Source organism: Pelophylax lessonae (genome assembly GCF_965119305.1).
Source record: "Pelophylax lessonae genome assembly, chromosome: 11".
NCBI lineage: Eukaryota > Metazoa > Chordata > Amphibia > Anura > Ranidae > Pelophylax > Pelophylax lessonae.
This window is the reverse complement of record NC_138778.1, coordinates 161,309,683-161,328,547: the sequence shown is the minus strand read 5'-3', so window position 1 is coordinate 161,328,547 and position 18,865 is coordinate 161,309,683. Positions and strand designations below refer to the sequence as shown.

Here is an 18,865-nt window from a genome sequence, read left to right as displayed (position 1 = left end):
ATCTTTTTAAATTTAATAAAAGTCAGCAGCTACAAAAAGCGGAAGTTACACTTTTGGGTGGTACTCTGCTTTAACCACTTCCATACTGGGCCAATTCTGGTACTCCTCTCCTACATGTAAAAATCATTTTTTTTGCTAGAAAATTGCTCAGAGCCCCCTAACATTATGTTTTTTTTATTAGAATAAAATGGCGGTCATTGCAACTTTTTAAGTCAAATGGTATTTGCGCAGCAATATTTCAAACTCGTTTTTTTTTTTGAAAGAATTATTTGGTTTTATGAATTTAAAAAACCAAAACAGGAACGTTAGCCCATTTTTTGTAAAATGTGAAACATGTTATGTCGAATAAATAGATACCTAACATGTCACGCTTTAAAATTGCACACACTCGCTGAATGGTGCCAAACTGGGAGCCTGTCAGTGCTCAGACCATAGCCGCACACTGCATCAAATTAGTCTGCATAGTTGACGTCCCAGAAGGAAGCCTTTTCTAAAGATGATGCACAAGTTAACCCACAAACAGTTTGCTGAAGACAAGCAGCTTAAGGGCATGGATTACTGGAACCATGTCCTGTGGTCGGATGAGACCAAGATAAACTTATTTAGTTCAGATGGTTTTAACCGTGTGTGGCGGCAACCAGGTGAGGAGTACAAAGACAAGTGTGTCTTGCCTACAGTCAAGCATGGTGGTGGGAGTGTCATGGTCTGGGGCTGCATGAGTGCTGCCGGCACTGGGGAGCTACAGTTCATTAGGAGAACCATGAATACCAACATGTATTGTGACATACTGAAGTAGAGCATGATCTCCTCCCTTTGGAGACTGGGCCACAGGGGAGAATTCCAACATAATAACCACCCCAAACACGCCTCCAAGACGACCACTGCCTTGCTAAAGAAGCTGAGGGTAAAGGTGATGGCCTGGCCAAGCATGTCTCCAGACCTAAACCCTATTGAGCATCTGTGTGGCATCCTTTAAATGGAAGGTAGAGAAGCGCAAGGTCTCTAACATCCACCAGCTTTGTGATGTCGTCATGGAGGAGTGGAAGAGGACTCCAGTGGCAACCTGTGAAGCTCTGGTGAACTCCATGCCCAAGAGGGTTAAGGTAGTGCTGGAAAAAAAATGGTGGCCACACAAAATATTGACACTTTAGGCCCAATTTGGACTTTCATTTAGGGGTGTACTCACTTTTTTTGCCTGCGGTTTAGACATTAATGGCTGTGTGTTGAGTTATTTTGAGGGGACAGAAAATTACACTGTTATACAAGCTGTACACTCACTACTTTACATTGCAGCAAAGTGTAATTTCTTCAGTGTTGTCACATGAAAAGCTATAATAAAATATTTTTGTGAGAGACTGTACCTGTAGGAGAGACACATGCATCATGGACTCCAGCAGCCAAACACCATCTCAGGTGCACAACATGAGGTTCTGTCGTTTCTAGTTAGAGAACTCTTCAGCCCCAAAAGACCACCAGAAGGGGCTCCCCACTTTGTGGTTGCATTTAGCAACCCAAGACGTGGGACTGCACCTGGGAGAGGCTGAACCCAGATGGATACTGACACAGTCAGCAGGTAGAGACTTATCGAAACATCACAGTCTTGTGGGTGTATAACTTGAGGACAAAGGAGAATGGGGGAGGTTGCTCTCAGTCAGACTTTTATACATTTAACCACTTTACCACCGGAGGATTTTGCTGTCTTACGTCCAGGCCACTTTTTGCGATTCGGCACTGTGCGACTTTAACTGACAATTGCGCGGTCGTGCGACGCCGTACCCAAACGAAATTTACGTCCTTTTTTTCTGATAAACAGAGCTTTCTTTTGGTGGTATTTGATCACCTGTGTGATTTTTACTTTTTGTGCTATAAACAAAAAAAGAGCGTAAATTTTGAAAAAATAACAATATTTTCACATTTTTTTTATATGAAATTCCCCCCAAAAAAATGTAAAAATCAAAATTTTTTAAAATTTTTGGCCAATTTGTTTTCTGCTACCTATGTTTGGTAAAAAAATCACAATAAGAGTATTTTGATTGGTGTGCGCAAAAGTTATTGCGTTTACTAACTAAGGGAATGATTTCTGTAATTTTTGGTGTTTTTTTATTTAACGAATAATGGCGGCGATCTGCGATTTTTTTTTTCGCGGGACTGCAACATTGCGACGGACAGATCGGACCCTTGACTGACATTTTTGATACTTTTGGGGGTACCAGTGACATTACTACAGTAATCAGTGCTATACATATGCACTATTACTGTAAAAATGACACTGGCAGGGAAGGGGTTAATTTTATTGGAGAGGGAGGGGTTAATTTATGCCTGGTGCTTACTGACATGTGTGGGGGGAGGTGACTGAGTGACACAGGGACAGATCGCAGGTTCAGCTAAGCTGAACCCTGCAATCTGACCTTGCCTGTCACTTAGGAGATCCGCCCGCTTTGTTTACACAAGCGGGCGGATCTCCAGAATCGATTCCCCGATAATCGGGGAAGAGCGGCGGTGATCACCGCCGCTCCTCCCCTGGCCCGACTCCCGCTGTGACTGAAAACAGCGGGAGCGAGCCTCCGGGGGTGCGCGCGCCGCCCACAAGGGGAGGAGTCCAGCGACGTAGGTCTACGTCGCTGGACGGGAACGAGCCACTTTGCCGCAGTACAGTCAACGTGACTGGTCGGCAAGTGGTTAAACAGGTCCTGTGGGTGGATATAGGGACAAAGCTATATCATATCTATGCTTCCATGTTGGTGTAGCACCCTCCTAGGTCGGTGCTAGGAAAACGCATTTAGTGGCTCTTTTCTGCTTATCAGGAGAGCCTGATCCGTTATTTTAGCCTGTCCCATGTTTCCAGGTGTGATTTACTGGGTCTAAGGGAGTGTCCCCACTGGTATCCAATAAGGAAGCTTGTTGGACAGTGAAGGAAACCTAACCAGTAGCACACCAGGGTTTATGGCTGTCTCAGTGGGTGGGCATTGTTGCAATGCATCCTGGGATTGGCTATAAATCCGGGGGAGCATGTGACAAGGTGTCTTTTGGCGGGAGCAAAGTCCCAGGAGGAGGTGGACGGCTGGCTCTCCTTCTGTAGGTGTGAGGAAGGTGGTTCAGGCGGTTGGCCTAGTGAACCAGGTGTGGAGCTGAGCTGCAGAGGATCCAGAGAGCTGACAAGTGGAGCTGCTGGCAGAATCATTTTGGGAAAAACAGTATCGTGAGTACCAGGAGATCTGCCTAAGGGTCTGCCTAGGAGAGGGGACCACTCCAGAGAAGTCAGGAGATGAAGGAGCTAGCTCACGCAAGGAGTGTATCAGTAAAGGGGGTGCGGTTTAGCTGACCCTGAAGATTAGGAACAAAAGGGGGTTGCCAGGAAGGGCCCTGAAGTTGTTCTGCAGTACAGTCCAGTTTACCTCAGGATACAGTTTACCTCAGGATACAGTTTACCTTAGAAAGTTAATTCAGTCCTGCGTCACAGCTTGTGGCAAACTGAAGCAGCGGCCTAGCCGTAACTAACTTTACTCAGTGTTAATCAGCAAGTTGTCCCAACCTATTGTGCATAGTGTATAAAGTTGGAGTATCCCACTCATTCCCACTCCTATCCAAGTTCTAAATAAAACCATAAAAACCAAACTTACTGGACTGTTTCCTGACTGAGCAAAAACACTTGGGAAATTTTGAACTGTCATGTCGTTGCTAATGGTAACCCAGGGGAACCCGTAACCAGCAGCTCCCAAGGGAGTAGTGCTACACTGGCGTCAGGAAAAGAACATTTGTTTAGAAGAAAAAAAAATAGCCTAAAGGAAACTACCTTTTTGCCAAATTTGCACAGAAAAAAAAAATGTACATGAAGTTTTTTTTTATTTTTTTATTATAAATGGACACTAGTGAAGGTTTCTCCAAATGTGACTGCAAAGGTGGAAATACACTTAACCACTTAAGCCCCGGAAGATTTTACCCCCTTCCTGACCAGGGGGTATTTTGCGATTCGTCACTCCGTGAATTTAATGGACAATTGCGCGGTCGTGCGACGCTGTACCTAAACGAATTTGACGTCCTTTTTTTCCCACAAACAGAGCTTTCTTTTGGTGGTATTTGATCCCCTGTGCGATTTTTTGATCATGCGCTATAAACAAAAAAAGAGCGTAAATTTTGCAAAAATAACAATATTTTTCACATTTTTTATATGAAATTCCCCCCAAAAAAATGTAAAAATCAAAATTTTTTAACATTTTCGGCCAATTTGTTTTATGCTACATATGTTTGGTAAAAAAAAATCGCAAAAAGCGTATTTTGATTGGTTTGCGCAAAAGTTATCGCGTTTACTATCAAAGGGAAAGATTTTTGTCATTTTTGGTGTTTTTTTTTTAACGCGTAATGGCAGCGATCTGCGATTTTTTTTGCGGTACTGCGACATTGGGGCAGACAGATCGACATTTTTGACACTTTTTGGGTTACCAGTGACATTACTGCAGTAATCAGTGCTATACATATGCACTGTTACTGTAAAATGACACTGGTAGTGAAGGGGTTAACTTTATTTGAGAGGGAGGGGCTGTGTGTGTCCCTAGAGGCGTGATTCTAACTGTGATTGGCTGTGGCTTGAGATGTAGGAACAATGATCAACGGTCCTACATAGTAGAACCGTATGATCACTGTTTCTACACAGGGGAGAATGACAGGCGGCTTGTTTACACTAGCCGCCTGCCTTTCTCCCGCTGTCACGGATGATCGTGAGCGAGCGGCGGACATCGTGTCCGCCGCTCACACGCGTGGGGGGGGTCCTTGACCGCACGGGAGTGGGAGCGCGCCTCCGGCGGCGCGTGCTCGCTCCCCAGAGCCTCACAGGCTAGTGACGTACCGATATGTCACTTTGCCTGTGAGGGGCTGACCCCCACAGTACATGTACTTGCGGCGGTCGGCAAGTGGTTAAAGACTCAACCCCATCTTCAAAGTTACTAGGAAGGTCAGGAACATACCTTCCCACACATTAAGGACCTGAGATTGGGTGTGCAGCATCTCCACTCAGCAGCAGGTCACCTTTTATGTCAACTAAATGCTAATATGCTAAAGACCTGCCAACTATAAAAAGGCACCCACACTTATCCTTAAAGAAGTGGCATACCAATACTTTATGTACACTTATAGGAAAGCCGTACCAGCACCATCAGTCATGCAGACAAGTAAAGAGCACCTGTCACCTCTTTAAAGGATAAGTTCACCTTCGGGAACATGTTACACCCATTTATAGGGTGGAACATTATTATTATACAGAATCTATATAGCGCCAACAATTTGCACAGTGCTTTACAACATGAGGACAGACAGTACAGTTACAATTTAATACAGGAGGAATCAGAGGACCCAACATGTAATATGTTTACATTCCTGCAGCCGCTCTGGGATCTGATGCCTCTGTGTGACAGCAGTACGGGGAGAAGTTCCCTGTACCAACTGTCACTTTTTGAAACGAGCGCAGCCATATGGTGATCTGCCCACACAGCTGTGCAATTTATTTACAGTGTTCTGTAAATTAATGAGCTATAAGTACTGTAACATGGGGGGGATTAGCTCTAGTGATAGATGCATTTTCAAGTGATTCACGGTAGTCAAACTATATTTTAAAGGCCTGGTAGCCCATTTTTAACTAAAAGCAAATAAGTCTAAAACATAAAGGTTTCTCACACAGGGGTACATCTCCGGTAAATGCACAAACAGAAAATACTAGCCCACCTGGCTCTTAAGCTTTCCCTCAGCTTTAGTTGCAGTACTTCTGTTCTTTATGCTGGTCACCCCGACCATAGGTGCTTCTGTGCAGATTGCTTTACTCTCGCGTTCACAGCTCTGCTCTTGCCTTAGTCCTCAGGCCGTTTACTGCCTCTTGCAGACACACACATACTCTGGCTGTCACCTACAGCCTCTTTGACTCCTGGAGAGTATTGGAGTTCTACTGACTCTCCATGCACAGACCTCCTATCTGTTGGGTGGAAAAGTCTCCAACTGGGAGCCCTGAGCTATTCTCAGACCTTCATTATAAGGGCTGTGTGCATCTGAGCACACATCCTGCTGGTCCTCCACAAAACCCGGACACAGGGTTGTAGATTCCATCCCACCCAAGACACTGTGGAATCTCCAAACTACAGTGCCCCATTCAGGCATACCAAAACCTGGAGAAAGCTGCAACAGCTACACTCTGTAGTCCTGCAGGGAGCCAATGTGCACATTCTGTGTCCTTCAAATTACCAATTTCACAGTGACAGCGTCTTGTCCTGTCACAGTACTGACATCCTATGTTGTTGTTGGTTTGAAGTCCTCGATGAACTACCACGGCACTGGTGAACGCTGTGGTAGTTCATTGATTCTTCCTGTCAATGTTAAACTGCCTAGTCGTACCATGTACGGGTTAGACATCTCACACTGACAGTCTGTAGGATTCCTTCATGGCATCCACGATATGCTGATCGCTGGAGCAATGCTTTCCAGGCTCCTCAAAAAAAAATAGTAGATGCAGATTTTTTTTACCTGCAAAAAACTGTGCATTTATTATTTTATTTTTTTATCCTTTAAGCCCATAGATACAGTGCATTGTGAAAGTATTCGGCCCCCTTGAACTTTTCGACCTTTTGCCACATTTCAGGCTCAAACATAAAGATATAAAACTGTAATTTTTTGTGAAGAACCAACAACAAGTGGGACACAATCATGAAGTGGAACGAAATTTATTGGATATTTCAAACTTTTTTATCAAATAAAAAACGGAAAAAATGGGCGTGCAAAATTATTCAGCCCCTTTACTTTCAGTGCAGCAAACTCTCTCCAGAAGTTCAGTGATGATCTCTGAATGATCCAATGTTGACCTAAATGACTAATGATGATAAATAGAATCCACCTGTGTGTAATCAAGTCTCCGTATAAATGCACCTGCACTGTGATAGTCTCAAAGGTCCGTTTAAAGCGCAGAGAGCATTATGAAAAACAAGGAACACACCAGGCAGGTCCGAGATACTGTTGTGGAGAAGTTTAAAGCCGGATTTGGATACAAAAAGATTTCCCAAGCTTTAAACATCCCAAGGAGCACTGTGCAAGCGATAATATTGAAATGGAAGGAGTATCAGACCACTGCAAATCTACGAAGACCTGGCCGTCCCTCGAAACTTTCAGCTCATACAAGGAGAAGACTGATCAGAGATGCAGCCAAGAGGCCCATGATCACTCTGGATGAACTGCAGAGATCTACAGCTGAGGTGGGAGACTCTGTCCATAGGACAACAATCAGTCGTATACTGCACAAATCTGGCCTTTATGGAAGAGTGGCAAGAAGAAAGCCATTTCTTAAAGATATCCATTAAAATTGTCGTTTAATGTTTGCCACAAGCCACCTGGGAGACACACCAAACATGTGGAAGAAGGTGCTCTGGTCAGATGAAACCAAAATCAAATTTTTTGGCAACAATGCAAAATGTTATGTTTGGCGTAAAAGCAACTCAGCTCATCACCCTGAACACGCCATCCCCACTGTCAAACATGGTGGTGGCAGCATCATGGTTTGGGCCTGCTTTTCTTCAGCAGGGACAGGGAAGATGGTTAAAATTGATGGGAAGATGAATGGAGCCAAATACAGGACCATTCTGGAAGAAAACCTGATGGAGTCTGCAAAAGACCTGAGACTGGGACGGAGATTTGTCTTCCAACAAGACAATGATCCAAAACATAAAGCAAAATCTACAATGGAATGGTTCACAAATAAACATATCCAGGTGTTAGAATGGCCAAGTCAAAGTGCAGACCTGAATCCAATCGAGAATCTGTGGAAAGAACTGAAAATTGCTGTTCACAAACGCTCTCCATCCAACCTCACTGAGCTCAAGCTGTTTTGAAAGGAGAAATGGGCAAAAATTTCAGTCTCTCGATGTGCAAAACTGATAGAGACATACCCCAAGCGACTTACAGCTGTATTCGCAGCAAAAGGTGGCGCTACAAAGTATTAACTTAAGGGGGCTGAATAATTTTGCACGCCCAATATTTCAGTTTTTTAATTGTTAAAAAAGTTTGAAATATCCAATAAATTTCGTTCCACTTCATGATTGTGTCCCACTTGTTGTTAGTTCTTCACAAAAAATGACAGTTTTATATCTTTATGTTTAAAGCCTAAAATGTGGCAAAAGGTCGAAAAGTTCAAGGGGACGAGTACTTTCGCAATGCACTGTATATACATCTGTTACTGAAATACAAGTCAGTTCTACATTTAGCTTGGCTATATCTAAAGGACTTCAGACTTTTAGTACAGTTTTGTTAACAGTAACCATTAAAATATACTATAACCGTTGTAACTGAAAAAAAAGGTGTTTACCTTCCCTACCCTCCATCTTTGTAACCTATCATTAGCAATTTTAATAAAGTCATGTGATATTTTGTATGTTTAATTGCATCTGTTAAAATATTTCTATTTTTTTGTAACTTGTTCTTGTTGTCAGGATGGAGATGATAAAGAAATACTAGATATTGTACCAGTGTTACCTAGCATCACCCCAAGGACCCCCTCGGTAAGACAACCTGCATTTGTACTTTTCTTATGCCTTATATCAAGAAAAAGCTTGCTTTTTACAATACACATAAGGGGGATTTACCAAGACTGGAGCAGACAGCATTTGTAGCAACTGTGCATAGTAACCAATCAGCTTCTAACTTCAACTTGTTCAGTTAAGGTTTAAAATTGAGTCTAGGTTCACACTGAATGCGGCTTTGAAATCGTGCGACTTAACTTGAAATCGTACAATTTCAAAGCCGCATGTCAATGCGACTTCAGGTGCGACTTGGCTGACATCTATGCATACTTCATGCACAGACAGCATTAGTACAGTTTTGGTCCTAAATAAATTGTAAGAGCAAGACTACGCATGCTCGGAAACTTAAGAATACATAAAAACAATTCAACACATGACATCACTTCTGAAGTTGAATTCTGTCGTACAAGAAGGCAAAAGTAGTGCAGGTAGGGCTGGCCCTACCATGGGTCCTGCTGGGTCCATTGGACCCAGGCAGCACTTTGAGTGGGGCAGCAAAGTGATGCCTAAGATTTTTTTTTCAGTCGTTTTTTGTGTCATCAGTTTGCGGCGCGTTACAGGCGGCATTTCCCCATCTCATACTGCCGCCTTTAGTGCAAACTGATGAGTATGAGGAGGTAGAGCGTCTCCTCCTGGGAAGGTCCCGCGTGATTGTGGTGTGCACAATGATGTCAAACATCAGCGCACTCCATCTCACGCAGGGCAGGCTGGATCTTCTAGGGTGGTGCTCATAGCAGACACAGTAGTAACAGGAGGACTGAGGACAGACAGTGGGTGTTTGGCAGACTGGTCTGGTGGTGAGTTATGGTAGAAGATAACAGTATATATAAAAAACAATTTTTAATTTTATATGTATATTAAATAATGAATGTAGAGGCTTTATGGCTTTATGGTGGGCGTGATTTTTTTTTTTTTTTTGGGGGGGGGGGGGGTTAGCATTTCATTCTTGGACCCAGGCATCACAATGTCTTGGGACAGCCCTTAGTGGAGGAATTATTTCAAATCGGTGAGGCACTGCAATCGTCATTGCACCGATCTGAACAGTTCCATTGCCGACAATAGGGTGCGACAAGTTGCACTGGTGTAAACAGGGGCTAAAAGATGGAAGCTAATTGGTTGCCATCCAGTTTCTGGCTGCTCCAGTCTAAAGCCTCGTACACACGATCAGATTATCAGACAAATTTTCGTCCGTTTTTTGATGCAGATTATACAAAAATTCTTGTACGACAGAATTCAACTTCAGAAGTGATGTCATGTGTTGAATTGTTTTTATGTATTCTTAAGTTTCCGAGCATGCGTAGTCTTGCTCTTACAATTTATTTAGGACGAAAACTGTACTAATTACACTAAATTAAACGAAAATTATACATTCTGTCAAAATCACCATAATAACGATCTGAAAATTGACAGATCGTTCATCAGATGAAATTTTACTTCCGATTTTCATATCGTGTGTACGGGGCCTTTAGTAAATAGTAAATAGTTTCTTAAAAGGCATGGTAATAAGGTTCCACCCTTTGTAGATTAACTCCTTCCTATCCAGCCCTGGCATCCCTTTAAATGGGTCTTTATTGGCTGTCACAGTGGTCACATGATGTGGAGTCTGTCCTGCTGGCTCATGATCATGACTATAGACTGAGAGCTGTCTATGATAGATACCTTTGCCCTCCATAGATGCATGTAGTATGTGCACCGTGTGGGTGATAATGCCCACCAACTTTGTTGCCGCAACATATACGTTATGTGGGCAGCAAGAGCTTAAGAATTCCCTAAAAGTTTTTGCAAAGGTTTACTTTAATGCTGGCACCACCAGCAAGACATATTGACCTTTCCTCGCTCAAATATCCAGTGCTTTACACAGGGATTTCTCTCTCCAGGTCCAGCCAGCTAAAAAAAAAAAGATAGCATAAGTTTGTGTAACTCATTGGGCTAGAATTAAAAGGAAGCTGTTTTTAGTTCTTACTTCTCCAGATTAACACCAACTCATCAAGACTTTTTGATATCTGCATAGACCCTCCCAGGAGCCAGTCCATTGCATGTGCCAGGGCTGAGGGCTCTTAAGAGGAATACAGGCAGTCCCGGAGTTATGAACACCCAAATTATAAACCATTCTTACTTAAGAACAAATGTCAATGCCGGACGATTGTGCTCCACAGTGGTCCCGGATACCACCGAGCAGCCATCTTGCAGCGCTGGACACATCCCACACTGCAGTACTGCATGGCCATAGGAGCCCCAGATAACACAACTGCACGCCCAGAAGTGCCCGGAACATCCCACGTCCCTGCGCAGGCTGTAGTTACACCTAAAAATGCACTGTTTTGACTTACAAACAAATTCGACTTAAGAACAAACCTACAGTCCCTATTGTGTTAGTAACCCGAGGGACCGCCTGTACTGAGGCAGGGGGCTGTAATGTTTTCAAGAAGCTATGACAGCTACTCAAACTAGCCATGATCTGCACCTAGTGACCTAGTGATGATGTTACTGGGTCTAAAATAGGGTAAGTAATAAAAATGAAAAAATTATTTTTTTAAATGTAAATAGTATGTTGATAAGGGGAGATAGAGGACTAAGGGGAGGAAAATATAAGCAGATTAAAGAGGAAGTAAACCCTCCTCTGTAACTTGTACCTATAGATAAGCCTATGATAAGGCTTACCTATAGGTACTGTAAATATCTCCTAAACATGTACCGTTTAGGAGATATTTACCTTACATGCAGCCAGTGACGTCACTGGCGCATGCGCTCTGAAGGAACGGCCGCTGGTGCCGTTCCTTCAGAGTCCCGTGCCGTGACCGTCGGCTCCCGCGCGCGTGCGCGGGAGTGACGTCACCGCGGCTCCAGACAATCAGATGGCCGCATTCCGCGATCCCGGAAGACGGGCGACTGAACATGTCGCCCGTCTTCCGGGATCGCGGAATGCGGCCATCTGATTGTCTGGAGCCGCGGTAACGTCACTCCCGCGCACGCGCGCGGGAGCCGACGGTCACGGTGAGCGGACGGCACGACGGGGGCTCGTTCTAAGGTAAGTATTGCATAATGAGCTAGTATGCAATGCATACAAGCTCATTATGTGTTTCTCTTTCAGGGTGAAAACAAAAAAAAAAATTGAGTTTACAACCTCTTTAAACTGCATTTTTAAGCCTTGCTTGTAAATAGTGGAAAACCTTGATTATGATTCATCTAGTAACCATTGGTTTACATGATCATAAATTAGAACATTTGGAACCTTCTTTTTGGGTTCATTGTATATTTTAAACATAAGGCTCTATTTATTTAAAAAAAAACTGAATGAATATCACAAGCATTTACCCAGCCATCACAAATTCTGATCATATTTTGCTTAATAGAAGTGATTGTTTGTTCCGTCTAGTGGCCATAATGCAGTATTTTCCTAACTGAGACATTTCAGGAAAAATAGAGCATTACGGGCACTAGATGGAGCTATGTGTTGTGCAGCCTTTCCATTATTTATTTATTTATTTATGTATTTATTTATTTAGTTATTTTTATCATAAGGTTGATATCCAGACAGATTTTTTCTAAAAACATCATTTAACATTGGTATTCATTGGTAATTATTCTATGCATTTTTTTAAATGCAATTAGTGTACATATGTGACTCTTTACAGCAGCCCCCTGCTATAGCAAGAGTCTGCACAAGTAACCAATCAGGCTCTGTTGCCTGTGCATGTGTTTACAGTGCCTTGCTAAAGTATTCGGCCCCCTTGAACTTTGCGACCTTTTGCCACATTTCAGGCTTCATACATAAAGATATAAAACTGTAATTTTTTGTGAAGAATCAACAACAAGTGGGACACAATCATGAAGTGGAACGAAATTTATTGGATATTTCAAACTTTTTTAACAAATAAAAAACTGAAAAATTGGGCGTGCAAAATTATTCAGCCTCTTTACTTTCAGTGCAGCAAACTCTCTGCAGAAGTTCAGTGAGGATCTCTGAATGATCCAATGTTGACCTAAATGACTAATGATGATAAATAGAATCCACCTGTGTGTAATCAAGTCTCCATATAAATGCACCTGCACTGTGATAGTCTCAGAGGTCCGTTTAAAGTGCAGAGAGCATCATGAAGAACAAGGAACACACCAGGCAGGTCTGAGATACTGTTGTGGAGAAGTTTAAAGCCGGATTTGGATACAAAAAGATTTCCCAAGCTTTAAACATCCCAAGGAGCACTGTGCAAGCGATAATATTGAAATCGAAGGAGTATCAGACCACTGCAAATCTACGAAGACCTGGCCGTCCCTCTAAACTTTCAGCTCATACAAGGAGAAGACTGATCAGAGATGCAGCCAAGAGGCCCATGATCACTCTGGATGAACTGCAGAGATCTACAGCTGAGGTGGGAGACTCTGTCCATAGGACAACAATCAGTCGTATACTGCACAAATCTGGCCTTTATGGAAGAGTGGCAAGAAGAAAGCCATTTCTTAAAGATATCCATTAAAAGTGTTGTTTAAAGTTTGCCACAAGCCACCTGGGAGACACACCAAACATGTGGAAGAAGGTGCTCTAGTCAGATGAAACCAAAATCGAACTTTTTGGCAACAATGCAAAACGTTATGTTTGGCGTAAAAGCAACACAGCTCATCACCCTGAACACACCATCCCCACTGTCAAACATGGTGGTGGCAGCATCATGGTTTGGGCCTGCTTTTCTTCAGCAGGGACAGGGAAGATGGTTAAAATTGATGGGAAGATGGATGGAGCCAAATACAGGACCATTCTGGAAGAAAACCTGATGGAGTCTGCAAAAGGCCTGAGACTGGGACGGAGATTTGTCTTCCAACAAGTCAATGATCCAAAACATAAAGCAAAATCTACAATGGAATGGTTCACAAATAAACATATCCAGGTGTTAGAATGGCCAAGTCAAAGTCCCAGACCTGAATCCAATCGAGAATCTGTGGAAAGAACTCAAAATTGCTGTTCACAAACACTCTCCATCCAACCTCACTGAGCTTGAGCTGTTTTGCAAGGAGGAATGGGCAAAAATGTCAGTCTCTCGATGTGCAAAACTGATAGACATACCCCAAGCGACTTACAGCTATATTCGCAGCAAAAGTATTAACTTAAGGGGGCTGAATAATTTTGCACGCCCAATTTTTCAGTATTTTATTTGTTAAAAAAGTTTGAAATATCCAATAAATTTCGTTCCACTTCATGATTGTGTCCCACTTGTTGTTGATTCTTTACAAAAAATTACAGTTTTATATCTTTATGTTTGAAGCCTGAAATGTGGCAAAAGGTTGCAAAGTTCAAGGGGGCCGAATACTTTCGCAAGGCACTGTATATACTGAAATAAGGCAAGAGGACCTTTGTTCTCTCTCCTGTCTGCACGTTGTGTGTCTTTCTCTTTGATTCTCCAATAACAGGCTGGGTACAGGGAGGCAACCAAGCTGTAGAGAATAAACTATACTGCTGTCCGGCAGGGGTGCTTGGATGTCATAGCTGGCTAAACAAAATTACAAATCCTTTGACAGGTTCAAAGATATTATATATATATATATATATATATATATATATATATATATATATATATATATATATATATATATATATATATATATATATATATATATATATATATATATATATATACTGTATGTGTGTGTGTGTGTGTGTGATGAAAACACATGGCTTCCAGCATAATGGTATTTCAGGTAACTGCTCTGCCTATTTGTGTCTGTGTCATATCTAATTACTGTGTAGCTCTCACCTGCACTGGTGCTAGATTGAGAGACCCAGGGATTGTGAGAAATGTGGTTTCTTCACAGGAAGTGTCAGTTCTTAGGCTATAGACATAGGTCATGCATTAACCTGTGCAGTGCCATACCTTATATGTGAACACTAACGTAAACTTCTGACACCAAAATGTAAAGATTTACCATACCATAGGCCATGTGTACAGGCCAACAAATGACACCATGAGTCTACACACATCGTATGCAGGTAAAAAACACAAGGTGCAAGTAGGAAGCTGTATATTGCCTTTAAAATAATGTCTTATTTACATTTTACACTTCAGCTCCGCCTGGTAGCACTTAATGTTCCTGTGTCTGGAGATATGATTGGAATTCGTGGTGCTGACCTTCAGTGTCATCGCCAAGCGCAGGAGATGTCCCTCTATGGGACATTCAGAGCCATCCTTGCTTCCTCCACCCAATCCCTGATCTCCATAGTGAAAAGGACACACAGAAGTCTTCCTATAGTGAATCTGAAGGTAAGTGTTTTTTGTTTTGTTTTTACATACTAGATTTGAACTTGACAATAATAATCAATCTTAAACTTTATTTTTCTGTTTTGTTTTCTTTTTTATCAGGGTGAACGCATTTTTCGGAACTGGATCTCTTTTTTTGATAGCAGATTAGCTCCTCACAAATATGATGTCCCAATCTACTCTTTTAATGGGAGAAATATCCTAACTGATCCTCTCTGGTGAGTACAGTCAGAATACCTTTAACAAATTTCACAGTTTGGCATTTTCCCCCATTGACTTCCATTGCAGCTGTCTGCATTGAGTTGTCCAACATCTCAGAACCAATGCTGAAGACTTTACTTTGCCAGGGTCCGTGATTGTAGATAGCTGTATAATGCCCAACGACCATCAGTGAACGCAGGTCCTTCTCTGACTGGGGTGTGAATGGGAGAGTATCTCCACTCTCAGCGGTCAACCCAGCTTATTTTATTTGTACTGGCTTGGGGAAAAAACTGCCTCCTAGTCTAGTCTCCCCTGGTTTCAATCATATCTGCCATTAGGGCTCATAAAGCTTCTCCCTGTAACTAACCAAAGGATGCCTTCTCCTCTATTCCTCCATTCCTTACCACCATCACTAGAACGGGAGAACGGGAAGCGAAGAAAATCCAGTCACAGAGTACTTTTAAAACCCAATAGCTTTAAAGTGGAACTATAGGCAAAACTTTCCCATTTTGGATAGAGCAAGGGAGAGCTATAACCCCTGTCAGATTGGTTTGTGACGTTTGTGTCCTTTTGCAGATATTTCCCTTCACTTCCTCATAGCCAAACAGGAAGTGAGAGGAAATCCCTGCAAATTAAGGGAAACCACATGGGGACCCCAAAGTCTCCAGAACTAGGGTCACCATTGAAAGATTTCCCCTATATTATTTTTCTGGGGACAACCCAAAATGTGAGATTTTCTTTTACTTTCCCTTTTCAGAAATGGTAAAATAGACAATGGACAAATAGGGTAAATTTATTTAATGAGGGCACAGAGAGGAATACAACTGACAAGCACTATAATCCCTCTGCAGTCTATCCAAAACTAAAAAAAAAGTTTTTCCTTTAGTCATACTTTAAAGTGTGCCCAACACTTTCCAAGATTTAAAAAAAAAGGCTTTGGGTGGTGTCCCACTCTAAAGCAGTGTATATGAACCTCTACCATTTGCCCCCTTTTAGTCTGCTTGAAAAACCATTGAAAATTATTTGTTATATCTGTTTAATATGCAAAAAATATCCACTGATCTGTCATGAATCCTGTGATCATGTAGTCACCAGTTAAATTGGAACTAAAAGCACTATAGTCCCCTCCTCTCCAACGGTTCGAAGTCCACGAGGAGCCCCACTCCAGCGCCAGCATTTTCTCTCCAGCTTCGTCCATATGCCGATCTTTGGCCATCATGATTGGCTGGCATGGGATGATGTGAGGAGTTCATTCAACCTCGCACACAGGGATTGTGCCGACCCTGTAAACTGAACTGCACAGTTTACGTGCCACAGGAGATGGTGAGAGGGCAGGTAGATTTATTATTGCAGAAGATACATTGCATGTATCTCTTGTGATAAATAACCTGCCTGCTCGTAAGTTTTTTAATGTTGCCTTTGGTTCTGCTTTAAGGACTTGTAATCTGCAATATTTTATTTTTTCTGACTGTTAGTTTAGTCCAGATCTCGCTGATAGTTCAGCCCTTCAATATTTATGGACACATACATAGTTGGTAAGGTTGAATTAAGACACCCCACCCATCCAGTTGAACATGCGTATGTGTGTGTATGTTTACGTCACTACCATTTTTCATATCCTTGTACAATGTATTCTCTAAGAAACACGTCCCAAAGTTTTTGGAATTTATCTACATTCTCCGATGACACCACCCACTGTTGAGGGAGTTCCTTATCCCTACTGCTCTAACAGTAAAGAATCTCTTACGCAGCTTAAGACTGAACAGCTTCTCGGTCAATTTCATTGTATGGTTTCTTTAGAGACCTTAGGTTAAATAGTTTCCTCCCAATGTTAGAGTCACCATTCAAGGATCTCTATATCGCTATCATATCCCCTCCTAAGCATCTCTTCTCCAGGGAAAATACGTTTAATGTTTGTAGTCATTCCTTAAGAGGAGCTCCAGTCTGGGTAAAAAATAGATAAAAATCAGCAGCTTCAAATACTGTAGCTGCTGACTTTTAATATAAGGACACTTACCTGTCCAGGGATCCAGCTATGTCGGCACCCCAGCCGATTCATCATTCAGCTTTGGTTGCAGGTGCCGGCATTTTAAGTAAGGGAAACAGGCTTCACAGCCAGTTTCCTAGTGCGCGTGTGCGAGTCGCACTGCACTTTGTGAATGGTCCCACCGTCTTCTGAGACCTATGTGTGTCCAAGAAGGCAGCGGGGGGAAGGAAGAGGGGCCAAACTTTCTCAGAGATCGCTGCAGCGATCTTACCCAGAAGTTGGAGCGGGTACCTGTCAACCCCCCCAAAAGTACCAAATGTGTCAGTGAAGGGGGGGGGGGGAGTGCTAACAAGCGGAGCTTTCCCTTTTGGGTGGAGCTCTGCTTTAAAACTCAGGTCCTCCAGCCCCTTTATTAGCTTTGCTGCCCTTTTCTGGACTCTCCCCAATTCAGTCACATCCTTTCTGAGAATTGGTGAACAAAACTGTACCACGTACACAAGATGGGGCCATGTAGTCATAGTCACTACCATTGTATAATCTAGTATTATATACAAATACGTTTCTTCTATCTCAAATTTATTATTTCTAACTTTCTTCCAGGTCCGACAAGTCCTTCTGGCATGGATCCAGCCAAAGGGGGACACCCGTACGTAACAGGAACTGCAAAGAATGGAGAAGTCACACGAACGCAGAAGGCTTGGCGTCACCGATTTCAGGGCGCTGGCTTCAGGAAAATGACTCCTTCAGTTGTAGCCAACCATTAGCTGTTCTGTGCATTGAAATAGCCTTTCCTTATTATGATATGTGGTGAGCACAGAGTACCAGAAGCCTGCACAATCCATGTGTTATTTCTTAAATGAAAGGAAAAACTATTTTCCTGGGTGCTAAAAAAACTGATAACAGTTACTTACAAGACAGAAAATCACTCAGTTTAGCCATATGATAGGTGTATGTTACTACTTAGCGTAAATCTGTTGCATGTAAAACGATATCAAAGTGTTGTAGAGCAAAGTGAATTCCTAACAGGTAATCAGCAGTATCTGCACCTTCAGTTTAAATTTCTGATTTTATAGGTAAAAGCTAGTTAGGAACTTTTGATGTGGTTTTATACGTGGCCACTCTGGTCACATTCAGCTATTTTAGAATAAATAGGTGAAAAAGTTGTTGAAAGCATGTTACTTTATATCCTTACACCTATACGTAACAGGCACAGTATAAAACTAAATGTGTAATAATTAGAGAGAGGGAAGATTACGGGGTCTATTTTGTATTTATTTTTAGAACAGGAATTTTCCAATGATACAGCTCACATATCAAGAAATATTTTTTTTTATTGTACAAAAATAATCAGCATGAAAATGTAATGAATAGTTAGTATAGTTAAAAAGGTTCTATAGAAACAGTACCCCCTAGGCTCACGTCACATCAGTTATCACAAAATAACATCTGGTAGACTGTTCATCTGTCTACAAACACTACAAGATGGGATGGTTCTTGTGCTTCTAATCTCAACGTGTTTCAACTTGCAACAACCTCATCAGGAGTAAATCAGAGGTATTGAATTTCTACAATGTGTATATAGAAAAGGGTTTTTTTTTTATCACAATCTTTATACAAAATATTACACTTGAATAAATATACATGCTATATCCTTATGTCAAAATATAATTGTAACTCAGTCAATATATACTTAATCCAGCTATTAATTTAGTCAGAAAATTATGTCCCAATAGATTCACTTCATGCTGGTCCTTTTTGCAGCTATAGCAATGTAAAACATTAAAAATAAGTGCCTTTACTGTTTAAAATTCAGCAATACACTGTCTCACCCTGCTCTGCACATGTTCAGTTTCGCTCTATTTTTTGGCACTGTGCAGAAAATC

At 42.0% G+C, this 18,865-nt stretch overlaps 1 protein-coding gene across 1 annotated transcript in view; it reads left to right on the top strand.

Annotated features, from left to right (window-relative positions):
- LOC309567455 (uncharacterized protein) overlaps positions 1 to 18,255 on the top strand; it is a gene marked incomplete at its 5' end in the record, with an annotated part of 68,878 nt that extends 50,623 nt beyond the window's left edge. Inside the window, 4 exons of the mRNA XM_082272844.1 lie at positions 8,457 to 8,525; positions 14,603 to 14,797; positions 14,897 to 15,012; positions 17,583 to 18,255. Of these exons, the coding sequence (XP_082128970.1) occupies positions 8,457 to 8,525; positions 14,603 to 14,797; positions 14,897 to 15,012; positions 17,583 to 17,793 (591 nt within the window). The 3' untranslated portion in view covers positions 17,794 to 18,255. The remainder of the gene's footprint in view (positions 1 to 8,456; positions 8,526 to 14,602; positions 14,798 to 14,896; positions 15,013 to 17,582) is intronic.
- Positions 18,256 to 18,865: the final 610 nt, after the last annotated feature.